Source organism: Protopterus annectens, chromosome 4.part0 (genome assembly GCF_019279795.1).
Source record: "Protopterus annectens isolate FY-2018-M chromosome 4.part0, PAN1.0, whole genome shotgun sequence".
NCBI classification, from domain to species: Eukaryota; Metazoa; Chordata; order Ceratodontiformes; family Protopteridae; genus Protopterus; species Protopterus annectens.
Window position 1 is genome coordinate 790,680,044 of NC_056733.1, and position 20,665 is coordinate 790,700,708.

Genomic DNA, 20,665 nt, shown 5'->3' on the forward strand with positions numbered 1-20,665 from the left:
CAAGGATTGTTGAAAACTTCTCTGAGGCTGTACCACCAGAGTCCGATACCAAATCTGACAAGTCTGAGGAATCTCACTAATGTACTTCGTTGCCAAAGTGCTTCCCTGAGCCGAAGCAAAAAGCTCCTAGACTGCTCCAGCAGAACCATCAGAGCCAGCAGTCATTGCTGAATCCAAGACTTCATCAGAGCAGTTGGAACCCTTTGCTCCGACGTCTTCGGCACCCACAGAATTCAGATATCGGAGCCGTTCACCTTCATTGAAACCGATAACTTCTCGGCTGCCATCACCCCTTTTGACAAAATGAAGATCTCCTACCCTTTCTGCTCGGTTCACCAGGAGTTTCTCTGACGAAGATGTGGATAAGGGTAGTGCAGAAGGCTGCTAAAGACACCTGCCATGGCCAGGCTGCTGTTGAATCCAAACCCAAAGGAATTGGTTCAGGCACAGTCCTCCCCTTCGGCACCTGCTCCTCCCCCAATCTGTTCCTTTGTTTCGGAGCCAAATGATTCCGATGTCCAATTTGTCTGCATCAGATCTAGGACCTATAAGTTCCTTGGATCAGATATCTGCCCTGTGTGTTTCCACCCAGGCTGACACTCTCCATTCGGGTCTGCGGAGCCAGTTCGGATCTCTCCACATCCGACCCTGCCTCTGGGGGCTTTGGCATGGATGAGTTCAGCTCCTATTTCTGATTTGTGGCTTCTATCTCCCGCACAGGAGATTCCTTTGACAGTGACAACTCTTTTGCAGGGGCAGACTGCCTTTGAAGTCATGAGGAGGGTTTTGACTCCAATCCCAGTCTGACACAGCCTTTCTCAGATCTTCTTCCCATGTCTGTGCAAGAATCTGTCTTGTCGCATGCCTTCTCCACAGGACCGCACATACCCCAGGCCTCAGGATGTCCAACAGGGGACACCCCTCCCCCTTCTGAAACCTCCCCAGAATATCCCACTGAGGAAATCTCTCAGAAGAGGACCTGCACGAGGAAGCATCTTGACTCCCCGGAGGAGACTATCACATCCGATACTGACCTCGATGAGGCAGAAAGGTCCCCACGGTCACCTCCTGAAGATGTTTCCTTTGGAGACATCCTGGAAATTTTAAAGCAGAGAGGTGACTGGCAGTCCAGATCTCCTTCAGCTGAGGAGTCTGTATACCTGAAGGCTTTCAGGTCTTGCCCTTCAACCTCTTGGGTGACCCCTCCTTCTGATGAGCTTATTAAATTAATCTCTCCGAAGGTTTAGGTGACCCCAGATTCCATAGAGGCTACTTCTGTGTATCCAAATAAGGACAAAGTCGTCCCTAACAAAAGGTGTAGCAGTTGATGCCATGGTGGCGGCCACTAAAAAGGAACCATCAGAGACCAATTCCTCTATTTATTCTCTGAATAAGAATACTAGGACCATTGATAGGTATGGGAAGCTTGTCTTTTCATCAGCGATCTTTGCCTTTGTCTCTGAACTACCTTACTCACTTTACCACATTACAGAGGGGCCTGTTGAAGGAACTTTCAGACTCCATCCAAGGAGCTGTAGCAGATGCAGTGGCAGATAGTCACTGCTCAGCTCACCACCCTCAATTCAATTGTAAACTCTTCCTTGAGGCTCATATCTTATGTAGTAGATGGAGCGAGTAAGGCGGTGGGTTCAGGCATCTCTCTCAGGAAGTAGGCCTGGATGCGCCTTTGTGATTTCGCAGAGCCCTTCAAGTCTTCCTTATTTAACACCCCTTTTGATGGCTCTTCTCTTTTTGGGCCTAAAGTAAAAGAGACTCTTACCAGGTGTGAACAGGAGGGCAAAATCTCTTCTGCCATTGGAGTGCATTTTTCCACACCTATCAGACCCTTTTCCAAAGGTCAGAGAGGTAGTGGGAAGATGTGGTTCAGAAAATCACAAAGGTCTTTCTGGGACACACAGGATGAAAGTTCCCCTAGAGACAGGAGGGACAATAATGGAAGACACCACCCTCAGCAGGGGAGGCCTGCAGAACTAGGGCTCCAGAGACTCTTTCTTGGTTAGACCCTTTCACTGCTTCTGGAGTGCCTGATTGCTCACCTTTGAAGGCAGTTGTGTGTGTGTTTGGGGGGGGGGGGGGGGTCATTGTCTCTGGAACATGAAACCTGGCAAAATATAAATGACAAATTGGTGCAGGGCATATCCAGGGGATGTGTCATTCCATTCTCCTTCCCCACTCACGTAAATAAGTCCGTTACAGACGTTCCACCCAGTCGGAAGGAACAAGCAACATTAAAAATTCAAAAGTTGCTAAGAAAGTCATCCAAGAAGTCCCCGCACACCAGAGACGATCGGGAACTTCTCAAGATTCTTTTTAGTTTGAGAAAACAGGTTACTGGAGACCCATCTCAGAGCTCAGTAATTTGAGCAAATCTGTTAAAAAGACCAAGTTCCGGATGATGATACTGCAGTCGATGCTTCCATTCCTGGAAAAAGACAATTGAATGTGCTGTGAATGGAAGGGTGATCCACAAGGTACTTGCACTTCTGGCTAGGAGCCAGCCACTTCCAGTTTCGAGCTCTGCTCTTTGGTCTCACTTCAGCTCCAGAGTGTTCACCAAATGCATGGCAGTAGTGGTGGCTCACCTGAGATAATGAAGATCCAGAGTGTTTCTGTATCTGGACAACTGGCTCATAACCGCCCTGACCAGGCATCTTCTGCTGCAAACCATGGAGTATACTCTACAACTCTGTTCCTCTCCTGGTATCATAAATTATGAAAAATCTGCTCTAGAGGCCGTGTCAGAGCTTGATCTTGATAGGAGCAGAGATAAACACAACTACTATGATAGCTAAACTTCCACAAGACAGAGTAAATTATCTTTGCATTATGCAAGTCTCTCTATCAGGAAGAAATGAGTTTCTGCAAAACTAGCCCTCCAAGTACTGGGAAAAATGTCTGCTTCAATTGTATTAATTCTCCTAGCTTGTCTCCATATGGGAATACTTCAGTGGTTACTTTTGACGCATTGGTCAGTTCTTGAACTGCCTGTGTCGCACAAAATCATAACCAATTCCTGCAAAAAGAATCTCCAGTGGTAGAGTTACTCTCCATTAGTATCTCAAAGCTATCACTTAATTCCCTCTCAACCCTAAGCCACGGTGATTAAGGACTCTTCCCAGATAGTGGTGGTGGGGGGGTACTATCTAGAGAAGACAGTTCAGGGCATCTAGCAACAACAACAGGGTTAATTTGCACATAAATGGCCTAGAAATTAGGGTGTTGCTTTTGGCGTTTCAAGCCTCTCTCCCTCTGGAAACAGTAGCAGTCCAGTCGGACAACATGTCTGTGGTCTGGTACATAAATGGCGGGGAGGCAGATCTTACCCCTTTGTTGAGAAGCCCTGAGGATCTGGCAGTGAGCCACAGCTTCCAAATGCTTTCTGTATTTGCAGACAAATTGAGCAGAGCCGTTTTATGGCCACATGAGTGGTCCCTCAGTCAGAAATTACAGAAGAGATCTTCTGAAAATGGGGCTAGCCTGTCTGCGATCTCTTTGCATCACCTAACGGTGCCAAAATTGCAGCAACTAGTTTGCCCTGATCCTTTGTGCTGGGGAGTCACCAAGGGATGCACTTGTTCAGAATTGGCCCCTGGGGCTTCTTTATGCTTTTTCACCAATCCCTCTAATTCCCAACTTTTTGCAGAAAGCAAGTTTGTTGGAGATGACAGTAATCCTAATTGTCCCATTCGACCTTGCCAAATCTGGTTTCCCATTCTTCAGCCTCATGTACAGGACGAACTATGTATTCTGGACCTTCTGACTCGCCTGTCAGGAATGGTTCATCCAAATCTGAACAATCTCAAACTTAGTTTGCCTGTTCCAGTTCCCCTGATCACCAGGTTTCCCCTCCTTTCCTCACCAGTTAAACATACTTTCTTTTCTTCCCATAAATCATCTACACGAAAATTGTACAGAGTTAAATGAAAGAGATTTGTGGCATGGGCCAGCAATAATCAGATCCCTTTACTGCAGCCATACATATATTCTAGAACTTTTGGCAAAGCATTTCAATGAAGGTGCTGCTGCACCCACTATTAGAGTTCAGTTGGCAGCAATGTCAGATTTTCATATAGGAGAAAATGGTACTGGAATCATGTCAGACAGACTTTATAAGGTATCCTTGAAAGGAACTACAGTGATGAGACCTCCATGCAAAAGTCCATCACCACCTTGGGATTTGAATTTCATCTCGTCAGTCTGTCTGTCCTGGAAAACACTCCTCTTAGTGGCTATTACCTCAGCAAGGAGAGTTTCAGAATTACACTCTTTTTCTGCCAAGCCACCATACCTATTATTTCATAAGGACAGAGTTTCTTTACACACTAACTCCTCATTTCTACCCATGGTTATGTCATAAAGGGGTCTATGTCATGTAATCGAATGTTGAAAATGTTGAATGCTCTAAAAAGCGAAAATGCTGCAACTCTGAACGCCTTATTGTGGGGGTCTGTGCCCTCTACACCCCCCGCTAAATATATATTCCAACTCCGAGATCACACTACAGTGAGGAAAGGGCAAATATTCCGATCTTTACTGTACTGCAATCTCAAAGTACTTCGAGCTGTGGCATTTTCGCTCTTTAGAGCGTTCAACATTTTCAACATTCGAACATGTCATATAGACCCATCAGGAAGTAACCTGAATCTATCGAGCTACCAGTTTTCTTCCCAAACTTCCAAAATAGGGGAATATTCACTACATCTTCTGGATGTTCATAGACAATTACGTTTCTTCTTACACAACCTCAGAAGTCAGATCAGCTCTTTATTTCTTATTCTGGTATTAGAAAAGGCCAGCCATTCTCCAAAGTTACCTTATCCAAATGACACAAGGACAGAGTTTCTTTACACACTAACTCCTCATTTCTACCCATGGTTATGTCATAAAGGGGTCTATGTCATGTAATCGAATGTTGAAAATGTTGAATGCTCTAAAAAGCGAAAATGCTGCAACTCTAACGCCTTATTGTGGGGGTCTGTGCCCTCTACACCCCCCGCTAAATATATATTCCAACTCCGAGATCACACTACAGTGAGGAAAGGGCAAATATTCCGATCTTTACTGTACTGCAATCTCAAAGTACTTCGAGCTGTGGCATTTTCGCTCTTTAGAGCGTTCAACATTTTCAACATTCGAACATGTCATATAGACCCATCAGGAAGTAACCTGAATCTATCGAGCTATTCTTCCCAAACTTCCAAAATAGGGGAATATTCACTACATCTTCTGTATGTTCATAGACAATTACGTTTCTTCTTACACAGAACCTCAGAAGTCAGATCAGCTCTTTATTTCTTATTCTGGTATTAGAAAAGGCCAGCCATTCTCCAAAGTTACCTTATCCAAATGACTTTCCCAACGTATATCCTTCATTTACAATTCTAAGAACAAAACTCTTTCTAACCCTATTAAAGCTCATTCCACTAGGTCATTAGCCACGTCTGCAGCCTTTCAAGCTAGGTTGCCTTTGGATAATATCTGTGCTGCAGCGACAGGGAAAAAAACTCATACCTTTATTACTCATTACAAAGTGGATTTGGCCTGTAGGAGTACAGCATCTTTTGGTTCTGTGATTCTGGAATATTCTCCCATGAACCACCCAAGATTCAGGTAGCTTGGGACACTGTCCCATCAGGGAGAATAAGGGCAAGACTGACATCACATAAAGAAGTTATGTACTTACTATAACATTCCATGTGTGCTTCCCATCTCTAACTTTATTCACACAACCCACCCTCCATACCCCTTGCCTACACTTCTGGGAGACTGAGTAGTACTAATTGGATATTGCAGGACTCTACAGCCTCAGAAGTAATGTTTTGTTTAAGATGTATATAATAATTACCACCGTATGAATTGTCTGGGGCAAACAAGATCTAAGGACGTTACGGAGTTGCATTGTGGGTAAGGAAAATTGCCCACAAGCTTTGCTGAAGGCCTTGAGCTTTTGGAATGGCCAAGATGGATCCAGTGGATCGGATCCAATCCAATCAGTGAGAATAAGTTGAGATGGACCACACACATGGAACATTATGGTAAGTACATAACTTCTTTTTTTGTGATTCCAGTTTTATTTAAAGGAGGACTCCACACAAATGTCAACATTTTCTTTTCAAAAAGTGATCTTCCTTTTTTGTAATCCCATACTAAACAAGCCACATTCTGGAAGAAAAAAAAAACAAATTACTGCATTTGTTTTATGTCAGAACTTCTCTGTTTGCATCTTTTGTAAGTTTTTCTTGCCATCTGTTATATCATGAAGGCTAGGAGTGGCAAGGTAATTAGGTTAGGTCACTTATTCCAATTACAAAGCCATTAAGAAAACAATGGTTCTTAAGGCATATTTAAATGCTGATGTTTATCAATCACTAATTACCTGTATTGCACCTCAGAGAAATAGTTGACCCTTGGAGCTACAGTTAGTCTGAGCAAAAGCAAATTATTGAAGTTTAGATCTGATGTCAATTTTCATACTGTCCTCAACTGTTTTCAGATCTGATTTGACACGGCCGTTACTAAAGCTTGTGGCCACCAAAACTTTGTCGAGCTCCTCCTTTGCCGATAGTGCAGCAACCCCTAACATACCCCAAATCACGTTTGCCACTTCTCGCGAAAAACGTTGTCAGCCTGAACTCTCGAGAGTTTATTGAACTGTTTTTTCTTCATATTTTCTCTTGCTCGATATATATTTTCCTTACTTTATAAACTCAGTGTAATTCTGTTATACCATTTTTGGTCATTTTTCCCCTTTCTATGTAATCTAATTTATAGTGTACTCGCCTGTGTAATTCTACTTGTATCCTTGCTAGTATTTCTTTTCAGTTTCCTCCTCTTGTGCTTATTAAAAAAAAAAAAATGGATCCAGCCCATTTGAATCGTCAACCATTTCCCAGATGCGTCTGTGCTTGAAGCCACATCATTCTATGCTACAGGGACAACCAGCTCAAGGCCTGCTGGTCACCCAACAGAGTATTAAAATTTCTTCCAACATTTCAGCAGATCATCCCACTGAGGAAGTTCCTCAGAAGAGGAAGTACAGGGGAAGGCACTTGGACTGTCCACAGGAGTCACTCATGGAGGATACTGATTTCAATGAAAGAGAAGGGCCCCCACAATCACCTCCAGAAGACATCTCATTTGGTGACATTCTCTAGATCCATAGGCAGAGAGGTGCTTGGTCCTCTAGCAACCCTTCACCGGAGGAATCAATATTTTTGTAAGCTTTTGGAGCTGGCCTATGTACCTCCTGGGTTACTCCGCCCACTGATGAGCATGCTGATTTGATCTTTAGGCGGGCTTAGAAGGAACCTGGCTCAGTTGATCCAGTCCCCAAGAGGCCAGATCAGATTCTGGCTCCACCAGTCAGGAAGAAATTTTGGGGTAAGGGAGTGCCTGTGAATGCTATGGTCATGGCAGCGGCTCATAAGAAGGAACTCACGAGCAAAGTTCCTCTGTCCATCCCCCGTAACAAGGAGTCTAGGGTGATGGACCGGTTTGGGAAGCATTTATATGCATCGACAATCTTTGCCCTTAGGTTGCTGAACTGTTTGGTACATTTTACCATACTACAAAGGGACTTGATCAAGGAACTTTCATATTCTCTTTCAAGGACTGTTACTGCTGCGGCTCAATGTCCTGTGGCCTTCCGGTCGACTGCTTTCCAATCCATTTCAATTTTGTCCACAAGACTCATTTCGCATGCAGCTGAAGGTGCCTCAAGGACAGTGGGTTCAGGCATATCCATTTAGAGGCATGCCTGGCTGCACTTGTGATTTTGTGGAACCTTTCAAGTTCTTGTTCGTCAGTGCTTCCTTTAACGGCAGTTCTTTGTTTGGCCCAAAAGTGAGGGAGACACACACCTGGTGTGAGAAGGATGGAAAGACCCTTTCTGAAGTGAGCATGCATTTTCTAAGATGTGGTTCAGAAAGTCCCAGGGCCCTTTCCAGGACACACATGGAGATAGTTCCTCTAGCGGCAGGGGGAACTCGACAGCCACATGGCAGAGGAGGCCCACGAACCAAGAGTCCAGAGATTGATTCTCTGACGGACCCTGTCAGCTCTCCTGAAAGGAGGTGCGATTGACTCCCTCTGGAGGCAGTCAGGTGTTGACCATCCCTGCACCTGAGAACTTTGCTAGATTTAACAAGAGATACTTGGGTGTGCAGAGGATTATTTCCCGAGGGTGTATAATTCCCTTTTCCCCACAATCTCAAAATGTACGTAAAGCTCCCTTTGTTCCATCCTGTCAGAGGAAAGAAGCAGCAAAAGAAATACAAAAGCTGCTAGAAGAGTCATCCATGAGTTCCCAACAGACCAGATAGAATCTGGAACTTACTCAAGATTCTTCTTAGTCCCAAAGAAAAAAGGGGACTGGAGACAAGTTTTGGATCTCGGTGACTTGACCAAATCATTTTGACATGCAAAGTTTTGGATGGATACATTTCAGTCCATTCTGCCCTTTCGTGGGCAAGGACGACTGAATGTGCTTAATAGACCTTCATGCTGCGTACTATCGCATAAAAATGAACAGACAATCTAGAAGGTATTTATGCCTCCGTCTGGGAGCCAGTCACTTCCAGTTCAGAGTGCTGCCCTTTGGCCTCACCGCAGCCCCAGGGTGTTTAGCAAATGCATGGTAATAGTAGCAGCTCACTTGAGACGCAGGCATTCCGAGTGTTTCCATATCTAGACTGGTTCATTACCACCCTGACCAGGCATCTACTGTTAGCAAGAGATCAGGTGGTCCAGACTTGTTCTTATCTGGGGATGGCCATAAATTACAGGAAGTCTTTAAAACCAACTCAGACCTCAGAATTCATAGTAGCAGTCTTCAAAACGATATTAGTGACAGCTTCTCTTCCTCTCTCAAGAGTGTAGACTATCAGATTCCAGGTCATAAAAATAATTTGCATTGCCAAAATTTCAGCCAACTTAATTCTTAAAGCCTTGGGGTCAAGGTCAGCTATCTTGTTCCGCTAGCAAGATTTCATATGAGAATTTCTCCAATGGATGTTAGCAACACAGTGGTCAATTCTTTCCCAGCGCATGTCAGCACAAGTAATCACTCAGGCATGCAGGTAATACATTTGGTGGTGGATTTGGTCAGATCAGGTTCTACAGGGTCATCCTTCCATTCTCCCTCAACCCAAGGCCATAGTGACTATGGACGCTTCCCACATTTGAGGAGGCACTTTTTGGAGAGAGCAGTCCAAGACGCATGGTCCCCCAAAGAGGCCTATTTTGCATATCAGTGTTCTAGAGATGAGAGCAATGCTCTTAGCATTGCTGGTCTTCAAAGATGCTCTCCCTTTAGGGGCAGTTGCGATTTGGACAAGACAGTAAGTCAATAGTTTGGTACATCAGCAAACAAGGAGGAACCAGATCTTACCCCTTGTGTCAAAAAGCACTCAGTGTTTCAAAGGGCGATCTCCTCCATCTGCTTTGATAGCAATGCACATTCCAGGGAAGTCCATTATGATAGCAGACAAAATTGAGCAGGTCTGTTCTACCTCGAGTGGCCTGTCAAGAAATTGACAGACATGATTTTCCATCAGTGGAGCCAGCATTTTTTGCCTTGCACAGCCTATAAGGATGCCACTGTCCTTAATATTGAGCTCCAGCTATGATCTTCCTGTCAAAGTTGGGATTCTTTCCACTTTTATGCGTGATAGCAAGCATGATCCAAGGTATGTTAGGGGTTGGTGCATTATGGGTAATGGAGAAGCTCAAGAGTTTTTTGGTGGCCATAAGCTTTTAGTAATGGCTGAATCGAATCCAAGGATTGAATCCAAACCCTATCTGTTGAGGAAGAATAAAAATGGCCAACACAGATGGAACATTATGATGAGTTCATAACTTCATTATATGAAGGCAAAGTGTATGTGCACTTTTTCTTCTCACTTAACCTCATTTGTTGAGTGAGAGCAGTATGGTGCATTATGGGAAAGGGGAATACTTAGCCTGGGAAAGTTTGGATTTGCTAGGTGGGTCTGACATTTTCAGCTTTAGCCTCAGAGGCTAGACCCACTCTGTTAGTTCCTAGCATTGTGGTAATTTTTTGTTGTCTAATTTGCATATTAAGTACACAAGACTGGGTCTAAATGAATCGTGGCTTGCTTTAAATCATGACAGCAGAAATGTAGGAAAAAAGTGAAATAGAAAATTGCATTGCTGACGGAGCAGTTTGTATATTTCATAATATGTTCATGCATCCTAATAGAGCAGCATTCAAAGAACACATTTAAAAAATACATTGAGAGGTTAAAGCTTTCTTGTGAATTTTGACCAACTTTGATTTTTGTATAGGTGGTTTTCACGTTGTGTTTTTCAAAGTCGTGGGCAGGAACTTGTTGACGGCTTGAAAGTCTGCTTGCAAGGTATGACATTGTTAATGTTTGTATTTTTTCCCCTCTGAATTGATGCAAATTGTAATAGCTACAAAGATTTACTGCTTTTCTCATGAGCTCTGAGTATCACTTATTTCTGTAAGATGCAACACCAGAAACATTTGGATTTTTAACAGACCGAGGATGGGTGGGTGAGCAAAATCATAGCACAGTTAAGCATATGCAGTCTGTTATATAAGGCCAGGAACATTGGTCTTACGTTGATGACATATCCCCTCCCACCATCATGCATCTTTTTGCATTTTTGTCAGTTTCGTACACTTACTACCTTACCATGTTATATACTTTACATTAATTTGTTAAAATGAGTATGATATATGTTTTGTGCAGTTTAAATCGGACACTGTTGACAGTTCATGGCTTGTACTTCATTATGAGTCGTAAATCCAACTATCCCTCTCCCAAGCCCATCATTTACAAACACTGGTTACTAATAAAGCAAGGGGGAAAGTTTGCTTTTTCAACTTGTAAAACTAACTTTAATCTTTCTGAAATGAGAATTATACAGTCATATTGCTAATATCTCACCATATCATGGTTCAGACTTTGCAGTAACATTTTGTTAATACTTCAGCACTTTCTCTAATATTTGTACTTGACTGTAAAAGCAATTCAAATTTTTGCAATTATTTCCAATTAGTTAATTCTTTTAACTTGGTAACAATAGTGTTAGTCCACATTGTAATTATTTAGTTGTGTAACTGCAAAAATTGGTTAGTCATGTGGTTAATCACTTTGCCATAGTCCAGATCAAACCTGATAGTAAATTTCTGTAGAAGTAATACTTTTTTCTTACTATGCAGTATTCAAACTTTTGCAGTGAAAATTGTAACTTTCAGTCATATAATTGCAGAATGTTTGCTTGAGCATGTAGTTATTACTTCACCGTGTTATAACTCAGACTTTGTAGTGGCATTTCCATATGATCACCATATTCTGAAATGTCTATATTACAACGTGGAACTCACAGGAGTCCGAACATTGTAATATCGAACCAAAATGTTTAAAATACGAAAATAGCGAAGCCACTGCACACCGATTTTTATTTTTTTTTTTTCTCCCCCCCCCCCCAGGGGAAAAAAATGGAGGGCTGTTTTCGAGGCTTTGCTATTTCCTCCACTGTGGTGCGATCTCGGAGTTGGTATATTTAAGTAGGGGGTGTGTGGGGGGCAAAGCCCCCCACATTAGTTTTAAGTTTAAAGTGTGTTTTTTTTGGGGGGGGGGTTTGTACTGTTACAGCAACCCCCCCCCCCCCCGGGAAAAATATCGTTCTGTGTTTTTGTAATTCTTAGGTTTTGAACTTCATGGTTCGATATTACAATGTTCGAACTCCTGTGAATTTGATGATGTAATACAGGCCTGGACAACATAAATATGAAATTTCTAAATGTCAGTGGACATCATGGTAGATATTGGGCATCCTGAGACAATCTAGCAATTGTCTTGTTCACAGATAACCATTTAATCCTTAAACTAACCTGGTATGCGAGAAATGTTATTACACAGTGTATTTGGAGGCAAAAATCTGGCTTACTAACAAGGTTGTCAAAAACACGTTTCACCACATAATAGTCCATCGTATGCTGAAGTAGTAGAAAGCAACTTTCCCAGACCTCAAAGATCTCCTAAGCTTTTAAATGGTAATACTAATCCTTGGCAATTTCTAAAGCACACCCCAAAAGCACCACTAAGTGCCAAACATATACCTACACCCAATGGACCCCCAAGAATGAAGCCCGTAAGGCAAGCAAACACTTTACCAAGGACTCTTGTTGTAGGGGACTCCATAGGAGATAAGGAGAAGATAACTGTTAGCTGCTTATCTGGAGCCAGGATCCACCATGGTAAGTACACACTTTGTCATTGTACTACAGGTATGATTTTGTCATTGGCTATTTCAGTGCAGTTAACCTGCGATCTACCTCACTGGACTATATAAATAGAGACATCATGGATTTCCCTGGATATATATCTCAGATATGTGCCATGCATTGGGCAGCATTCCATATTCACCAGTGATGCCACAGTCTTCTTCTTTTGGCTTTTCCCAGTTAGGGTTCGCCACAGCGGATCACTGTCCGCTCATGATTGGCATTGGAGTTTTATGGTGTTGAGTTGCCAGCCCAGCACCCAACCTTCCACAGAAGGGGCACACACACACTCAAGCCTAGGGCCAATTTAGTGTATCCAATCCACATACAGCATGTCTTTGGGATGTGGGAGGAAACCGGAGCAGCCGGAGAAAACCCACGTGACCACAGGGAAAGGACATGCAGACTCCGCACAGAAGGCACCCCATTCGAGGATCGAACCGGAGAACCTCTTGCTTTGAGGCGACAACGCTAACCACTGCACCACCTGTGACCACCTTAGTGATGCCACAGTATGAACAAAAAATGATTGATTTTGACAACTGGCTTAGTTTCTGGTGTCATTCCAATAGGATAAAATATCTATCAGCATGTGGGTGTACATGGTTAACAGACCACATTGCTTTGCCCAAGATGGTCTTCACCTGTTCCCCCTGGGCTTTTGGATATTGACTAACTTTATCCAGCCCCAGTGTCAAAATGACAAACCTACAAATATAGCAAATAAACCCAATGGATCCTACTGGTGTTCTTATTTAATGCTAGGGACTTTAACAAGAAACTCCACACCCTACAAGTTGTTCTCACCCTAGAGAATATAGACATGTGCTGCATTACAGAGCCTCGGTTTAAAACTGTGGAAAACGCTCATTACTTCAGAGCGTTCCACACATTTAGACCATCAGCTACACAGAGGGGCTACAAGTGGAGGAGGGGTGTATATCTACATTAGCAAGAAATATACCTTAGGCTGTTTAAACAGGATGATGCCCTGGAGTTCTTCCACATGCATATCACCACAGATAAAAGTCCCTTACTGTATCCTAGTAAGCTACATGTATCAGGACGGTCTAGATCAGATGATTGGTGCCAGAACCATAGCCTACAACTAAAAGCAGGAAGAAAAATGCATTATCATACCCTTTGGGGAAGTCATTTACCCTTGTAAATTATAACATCAATACCACACCCGTACGAGTAGTCTCAGAGGTAAGACATCTAAGTACACAGGTAGTGGCCGAAACTTTGACCACCATGTAAAGGTATGGCATCCAGATCCAAGGAAATTATAGTCCCGCTGTACTCTGACCTCATTTGACCAATAATCGGGTACAATGTGCCATTTGGCATATACCTGACTAGGTACTTTACAGAATGTGAAAAGTCTGGCAGATCAGGTTCCAACAAGCACAAAATTCAAAGCATGATGATGTAAAACAAAAGTTTTGAATGTAGAAAAAATATAAAAGATGTACGCGCTTTCGTTTAAAACAGTGTAAACTTCTTCAGACAAAGCTGTAGGACAAGGCAAACATTTATATAATACACAGATGCATCTAATTGGGTACAGGGAAACAACTAGCACAAACCTGACTTAAAAATTAACCCTTTAGTCTCACAATTCATACTGTTGAATGTGTGTTAAAATACAATATTTAAACCAAAACCTTGTCAAATGAGTGTTATTTTGACACACTAAAATTCTTTGAAACTTAATGTTTGTGAAGGTGTTATTAGCAACTTACTCTGAGGAACAATCAGAAAGCATGTCACTTTGCTTCATGCAATTTTCTTTCTTTTCAGGGCCTTAAGCTTTAAGACAGAAGAGAGAGAGAAGTTCTGTCATTAATGCCAGGCCATTTATCTGCATGTAGCAAAATCTGCCATCTAAGTTCCTTTAGTTCTAACTGTGCTCCCCAAGGTTTTTTATCACCAATGTCAACATGGTCTATGGCCATGAACTTAAAATTGTGGTCTATATTCTCATGGATGTGCCTAGCTAGAGCATTATTTAAGTTGATCTTCCTGATGGCGTAGTCATGCTCATAAATCCTACTGGCAAACTTTCTCTCTGTTTTTCCTATATAGAAAATAGAACAATGGTCACATAAAGCAATACAGACCACTACCTTCGAAAAACAATTATATCTCCCCTTGACGTTATATTCACTGTTATTTATAGTAAACATGGCTCCAGGTTTGAGCTTGTGGCACCAATTACATGAACCAGACTTGAGTACCTGGACAGCCTGTCATGTTCTGAACTCGTCTATTTTTAAGCAGATCTTTTAAGTTTTTCCCTTTCCTATATGTAATGATAGGTTTAACACCTAGATGAGATCTAATATATGTGTCTTCCATTAAAATGTCCCAATTCTTGTGAAAGATCCATCTTAAACTGGGAGAATCAGAACTGTATGTGGTGATCAAGGATTTAAGGAAAGGAATTTCTTGCTCAAGTGATCTAATGTCTCCACATGCCAGGTTATCTGGAATATGGGCGCCTACAATAGGTTTGAAATGACCTATTCTTTTTTCCTGTAACGTCATTTATAAGTTCATTAAGTAAATCTACCGGGCATGCTCTCATGAGAAACATAGATTTTAAGTTTGCACACACTGACTTAAAATCTCCCTCCCCCGAGATCATGTGGGCAGCTCGAACAAGCTGCCCCTTAACCACTGACCTCTTCTGATGTTTCGGGTGGCAACTAGTATAGTGCAAAAAAGAGTTTGAGTAGGTTTTTTCTTTTCTGTATATTCTGGTAGTGTACCTTTCGTTGGGCTTATCTTTAAACAAATGAACATCCAAATAGGACTAGACACTTTTACAGCAGCTGGTATAACCTCAGAGGTTCCTCAAAAAGAAAATACAGGGTGTAAACAACTTGTCCTATGCGGTTAGACTAAAAGCCCTAGCCCTTTACTCTGCTACCAACTGTTAAGGAGTGACCAATGCATGACCTACAGGGCACTCAGAAATCCAAGAACCAAAGTAAAGGTGTAAAACCATGCAACCCCCAACAAATCCACTAAATACCAAACACAACTAGGTTCATGTAGTCTCAGGTAAGCTTTTAAGTACAACACATTGCTAGAGTGAAAACTTTTAATAACACATACATGTCACTGGTTAATATGATGTTTTTTTTCCTGCTGTTGGCTTACCTTATTTGAATTGTGTATAAGAACAGGTAGCCTGATTAGTTCCCTTTTCTGAAGAAATCCTAAGTCACTGGACGAAAGCACTCAATGTATGTGTTAAAAGTTTTCAATCTACAGACTTGTTTTTAAGTTTACTTGAGACTATATGAACTTCTCAAATCCAGCCATGATTGAGCTGCTACACATCTGCAAGTCAAATAGCACAAGTTTCACCCGATCCTGGGATCTAAACTTAGCAACTAAAAAAAATGTGCTGGAGGGAGAGATGTCTCAGAGATTGCCGCTTCTCATTAGATCACCTTTGCAGTAGGATTAAGTTGTATGGGATGCATTCTGCCAAGGATTGGATATCTAGCCTGTTTACAGAAGCTTTTGGGCTCCTTTTACCGGACTTGTGCACTGTACATCCAAAAAGACATGAGTACATGCCAGTATAAAAACACATACAGGTGCAAAAATTCAGAACTACTTGCTGTTGAAGATTTCAGTTAGATGTGGTCTTTGCTGCATCTTCAGTGATTCATTGGTCAGTTTAAAATCAAAACATTTGGGCAGATAATTACCCCATTGGGGATTTTTCTTACATTTTTGTGAGAAAAAAATTGTATCTTATGTTGAAGTGTGTGTGTGTAGCAGACATCTTGCCTTTTTTCCTTTCCTTGGGGAGGATAATGAGGTTAATGCCTTTAGTATTGGTCATTTCTTTACCACTAAAATTAGGAGTAGGTTATACTCCCTCATTTCTCTTGACGACCAGAGGCTTACTGTTTTAACCAGATTGCCTATGGATCCTTTTGCTGGTACCTTACTGTTTTAACCAGATTGCCTATGGATCCTTTTGCTGGTACCTTACTGTTTTAACCAGATTGCCTATGGATCCTGTTGCTGGTACCTTGAATGCCCCCCCCCCCCCCCCCCATATGGATTGGAAGAAAAAAGACTTCCAAAGAGATGACCAAAGTGTCTGCTCTTTCATCTTCTCTCCCCAGCCTTTGCTGGATACATTCTCTATGGCCCTTTTAGATTCCTCAGACTGCGTCTCCTGCTTGATCCCACTGTTGACACTCCAAGAGATGCCACTAAGAGTTAGGAGGCTGGCATATCTGCTAAGGCAGGATGTACGTTTTCTTCCAAGAAGAAACAACTGTTTGATAGTTCAGGGGTTGGATGTCAGCACTCTGTTACAGGTGATGGAAGCAATACTTGGTCCCGAGATTGTCTTGCATGTGTGATTTGGAACAGACTCGTGTGGACTATGTCTCTCTAGTATTTCCCCCTTGATTCTCTAGAGTCAAAGTCTGAGGAAAATATTTTCTCTGATACTTCTGTAGAAGAAATGTAATTTGCCGGCATTATTGTTAAGATGATGCATCTCTTTCAGTGGGAGAAAAATTTCTGACATCCAAAGCAGGTATGATGAGCTTTTATAGGTAGGTGCTCCTAAGTCTTAAAGCAATTCACCCTGCAATAGGTGTCTTGAAGAATGACTTTAATGCAGCTGGTATTTCACCAGACAGACAACTTCCTGCTCCTAACAAGCCAAATGGGCTTTATAGTGTGCCACAGACCCATAAAGCACCACTTTAACAATGCTGTGGCAGATCCAACAGTTCTATAGACAAGGAAGCCAGATTTACCCTTTCTCTCTACTCCAAACCTAGTCCTTTCAGATAAAAATGGAACAGCCTATGAGAAGTTTGAGAAGAAATGTATTACTACTACCTTTACCTTTAGAATGGTTTACTTGTCAGGCTTATATGGCGAAGTATCTCCGTTGCTGAAATGACTAGGGTGCTGGCTCATTTACCATCTTCAGAAGCTCAGCCCTACTCCTTTAACTTTATCCGTCACCCAGATCATCAAACATTCATTGAAATGCCTCTGTGGTGCTGCAGATGCTGTTTCTTGAGCATCAACTACTGGACTTCTAAGAGCAGGTATTCCTGGCTTAGGCCTCCAAATTTGCCTGAGGCTGCTAAGGCACAGATTCTTGGTACTTCCCTTGACAAAGATACACTATTCGGCTCTTCCATTGATGATTTTAAAAAGTTTGAGAGGGGCAAGCTTATTTAGGGATTTGAATAGATTTTTCAGTCTTCCATTCCCAAATGCAATAGGAACTATCTATCCAGTCTTGGTACTTTTTTACAGAAAGACTTTCAAGCAATCTCAACAAAAAGGTGCTAAGTAGCACTTAAAAAAATGTGGCAATGCAAGCCTAAGAAAAAGTGCACAGAGAGGCAAGGGCAAGCCAAAAATAATGCTTAGCTATATTTTTCAAAATCCCTCCACTGCCGACCTTGACCATCATAGTCTTGAAAGCAGGCCTTCTCATTCTTTTTCTGTGGATCTTGATCAGATGCTTGGGGTTGAATATAATCCAGAATGGATGTGATGGTATTAGGAGTCATCTCCTACTGAAGATAGAGGAACTCCTGACTCTCTCAAACCCATCTTTCTCCCTTATTTCCCCACATTAATTTGGGGAGTCATAAAATCTGCTTCAGATCCTTATAAAGGACAAGTATTTTATTCACAGATCTTATTTCCCAAGAAGGGACTTTGAGACCAGCATTGAATAACTCTCTTAAAAGCTTACATCAAGATACAAAAATTCAAGATGCTTATCCTCCAAACTTTCCTGTGATATCCCCTTGCATTTTATGGTGACTCTGGGTAGGAAGGATGCATAATAATACTACATACCCTTTCACAGAAAATTCAGATAATTTTTTTTTATTTTTTTTAAGAATTTATGTTGCTTCTTCACACTTGCACTCCTCTTTATCCTTTGGTATTTCCTTGGCTCCAGAAGTATGTACAAAGTGTGTAGCTTAATTTCAATGTTCAAACTCAAAGGCATTCATACCTTTACTTAGATGACTGCCTTATTTTTGCATATTCTTTTCACAGTTGTCGAAAAATTCTGCTATGTCAGAAACCAGTTTCAAACTGTTCAGTTCCATTTTAAATCTAGAGAAGTTATCCATTTCTCCATCTCACAGCATCACTTTTCTAGGTTGTATTCTAGGCACTTCCCAATTGATGGCTACATTCCTCCATATAAGGCATCCTCTTATTACAGACCGTTTTTACAATTTTATCTTTCAATGACTGACTAGGAAATTCCTCAGGATACTAGGGCAGTTAATCCTAGTGGTCCCTTTAGGTAGATTACACATGAGGAAAATTCAGTGGTACCCAAAATCACTGTAGACTTGGCACCAGCATCCTCTTTGCTTCTTGATTCCAGTCCTTGCCTTTATCAGAAGGGAACCAAAGGAAGGACCAAATTTTACTCTATCTAGATTTCCCAATCTCTCATCCAGGTCTAGCTTCTGTATCCATGGATGCTTTAGATTTTGCTTAGGAGGTCAAATCCAGGGGGATCAAAGTGCAAGGCCTCTGAAACCAACATTTCAAGAAAATGATGGTCCTGATAAACGATTTGAAAACTTTGCATAGTTTGTTAGCAGGATCTGCTCAGATAATACATGACACTGATGTGGTACATAAACCAGGGGAGCCAAGTCTTGTGCTCTGTGCTGACTAGCCGTTGAGAACTTGTAGGTCTTCATATGGATTACTGCTGCAGTAGCCTAAGTTTGTATGGGTTATATCTTGCTAAGGATGTAGTTGCTGGCCAGTGTCCAAACCTTTCACAGCCCCTTTCCATGTTGTCAAACCACTGGTCAGCTTAGCCGAGATGGCTGTCAGGTTCAGGCACCAAGCTCCTTCTGAGCTTTCCTGACACTGAAAATAGTGCTCCATTGCAGACTTTTGAGAATTGATGTTCAACTATTGCTGTTTCATTGCTGGGCAGAAATGTCCCCTTAAGGGAAAATCCTTCCACTTTATTTTACAAAAGAAAATGTACTGTAAAACTTAATAAAGCTATGAAAAAGTTTTTTGTGGGTTTTTTTTCTGTCATATGAGTTTTGATCAACTTTAAATGGGACAGGTACTTTTTAACTTTTTTTTTTTTTACAAGTTGCTGAAACTAACCTTATGGTATCTTCTTCTGTGTTAAAGTTTATTTTATTTTTGGTGATGGGTTAAGTGTTTAAAGAGCTTCTGTGTATTGACTGGGGGGGGGAGTTATTTTTTTTACAACTCACATGTATTACTAACTACTGTTGCCTGTTTTTTCCCGGAAATCTAGCACCTCTTTTTGTCTTAACCGTGGAACCAACATATAGATTCCCTGGCTCTTCCTTCCACTCACAAAAAATTGTCATTCAGCCTTTGCTGTCTCTACCTTAGGTAAGTGACTCTGCAGTGGCCAAAACTGGTACCTTGGACCACTCGTCTCCCTTGAGTTTTGCCCATATAATCCCTACAGCCACACTGGATTGGGGTGAGGCATGTCCACCAGGTGTAATGCTGTTGGTGGGCAAGAGAGAGATACTCTTGTCAGTCATGTGAGAAGGGACAGAATGCTACTCTGCCAAACCAGAAAGATGTGCCCATCCGTAGGGAGTTTTTTTCTGGCAAAAGTGGCTCGCTTTCTGCTGAAATTCTTGTTAAATTGTCACTTAATCTGGACAGGAGGACTATGATGTTTGCAGATGACATTGTGATCTGTAGTGAGAGTAGGGAACAGGTGGAGACTACCCTGGAGAGATGGGGATATGCTCTAGAGAAAAGAGGACTGAAGGTCAGCAGGACTAAGAATATGTATGTGTGAATTAGAGGGAGGATAGAGGAATGGTGAGGATGCAAGGAGTAGAGGTGGCGAAGGTGGATGAGTTTAAATACTTGGGATCAATAGTTCAGAGTAATGGTGAGTGTGGAAGAGAGGTGAAGAAGAGAGTACAACAGGATGGAGTGGGTGGAGAAGAGTGTCAGGAGTGATTTGTGATAGACAAGTGCATGTAAGAGTGAAAGGGAAGGTCTACAAGAGGGTAGTGAGACCCAGCTATGTTATATGGGTTGGAGACAGTGGCATTGGCAAAACGGCAGGAGTTAGAGCTGGATGTGGCAGAGTTAAAGATGTTAAGATTTGCACTGGGTGTGACAAGGGTAGACAGGATTAGGAATAAGTATATTAGAGGGTCAGCCCAGGTTGGAAGGTTTGGAGACAAAGCCAGAGAGGCAAGATTACGTTGGTTTGGACATGTGCTGAGGAGGGATGCTGAATATATTGGGAAAAAGATGCTAAGGATGAAACTACTAGGTAACAGGAAAAGAGGAAGGCCTAAG

At 42.0% G+C, this 20,665-nt stretch overlaps 1 protein-coding gene across 1 annotated transcript in view; it reads left to right on the forward strand.

The window, feature by feature from the left end:
- PIWIL1 (piwi like RNA-mediated gene silencing 1) overlaps nt 1-20,665 on the forward strand; it is a 949,244-nt gene that overhangs the window by 285,397 nt on the left and 643,182 nt on the right. The window contains exon 4 of the mRNA XM_044069793.1: nt 10,327-10,397. Coding sequence (XP_043925728.1) covers nt 10,327-10,397 — 71 coding nt within the window. The remainder of the gene's footprint in view (nt 1-10,326; nt 10,398-20,665) is intronic.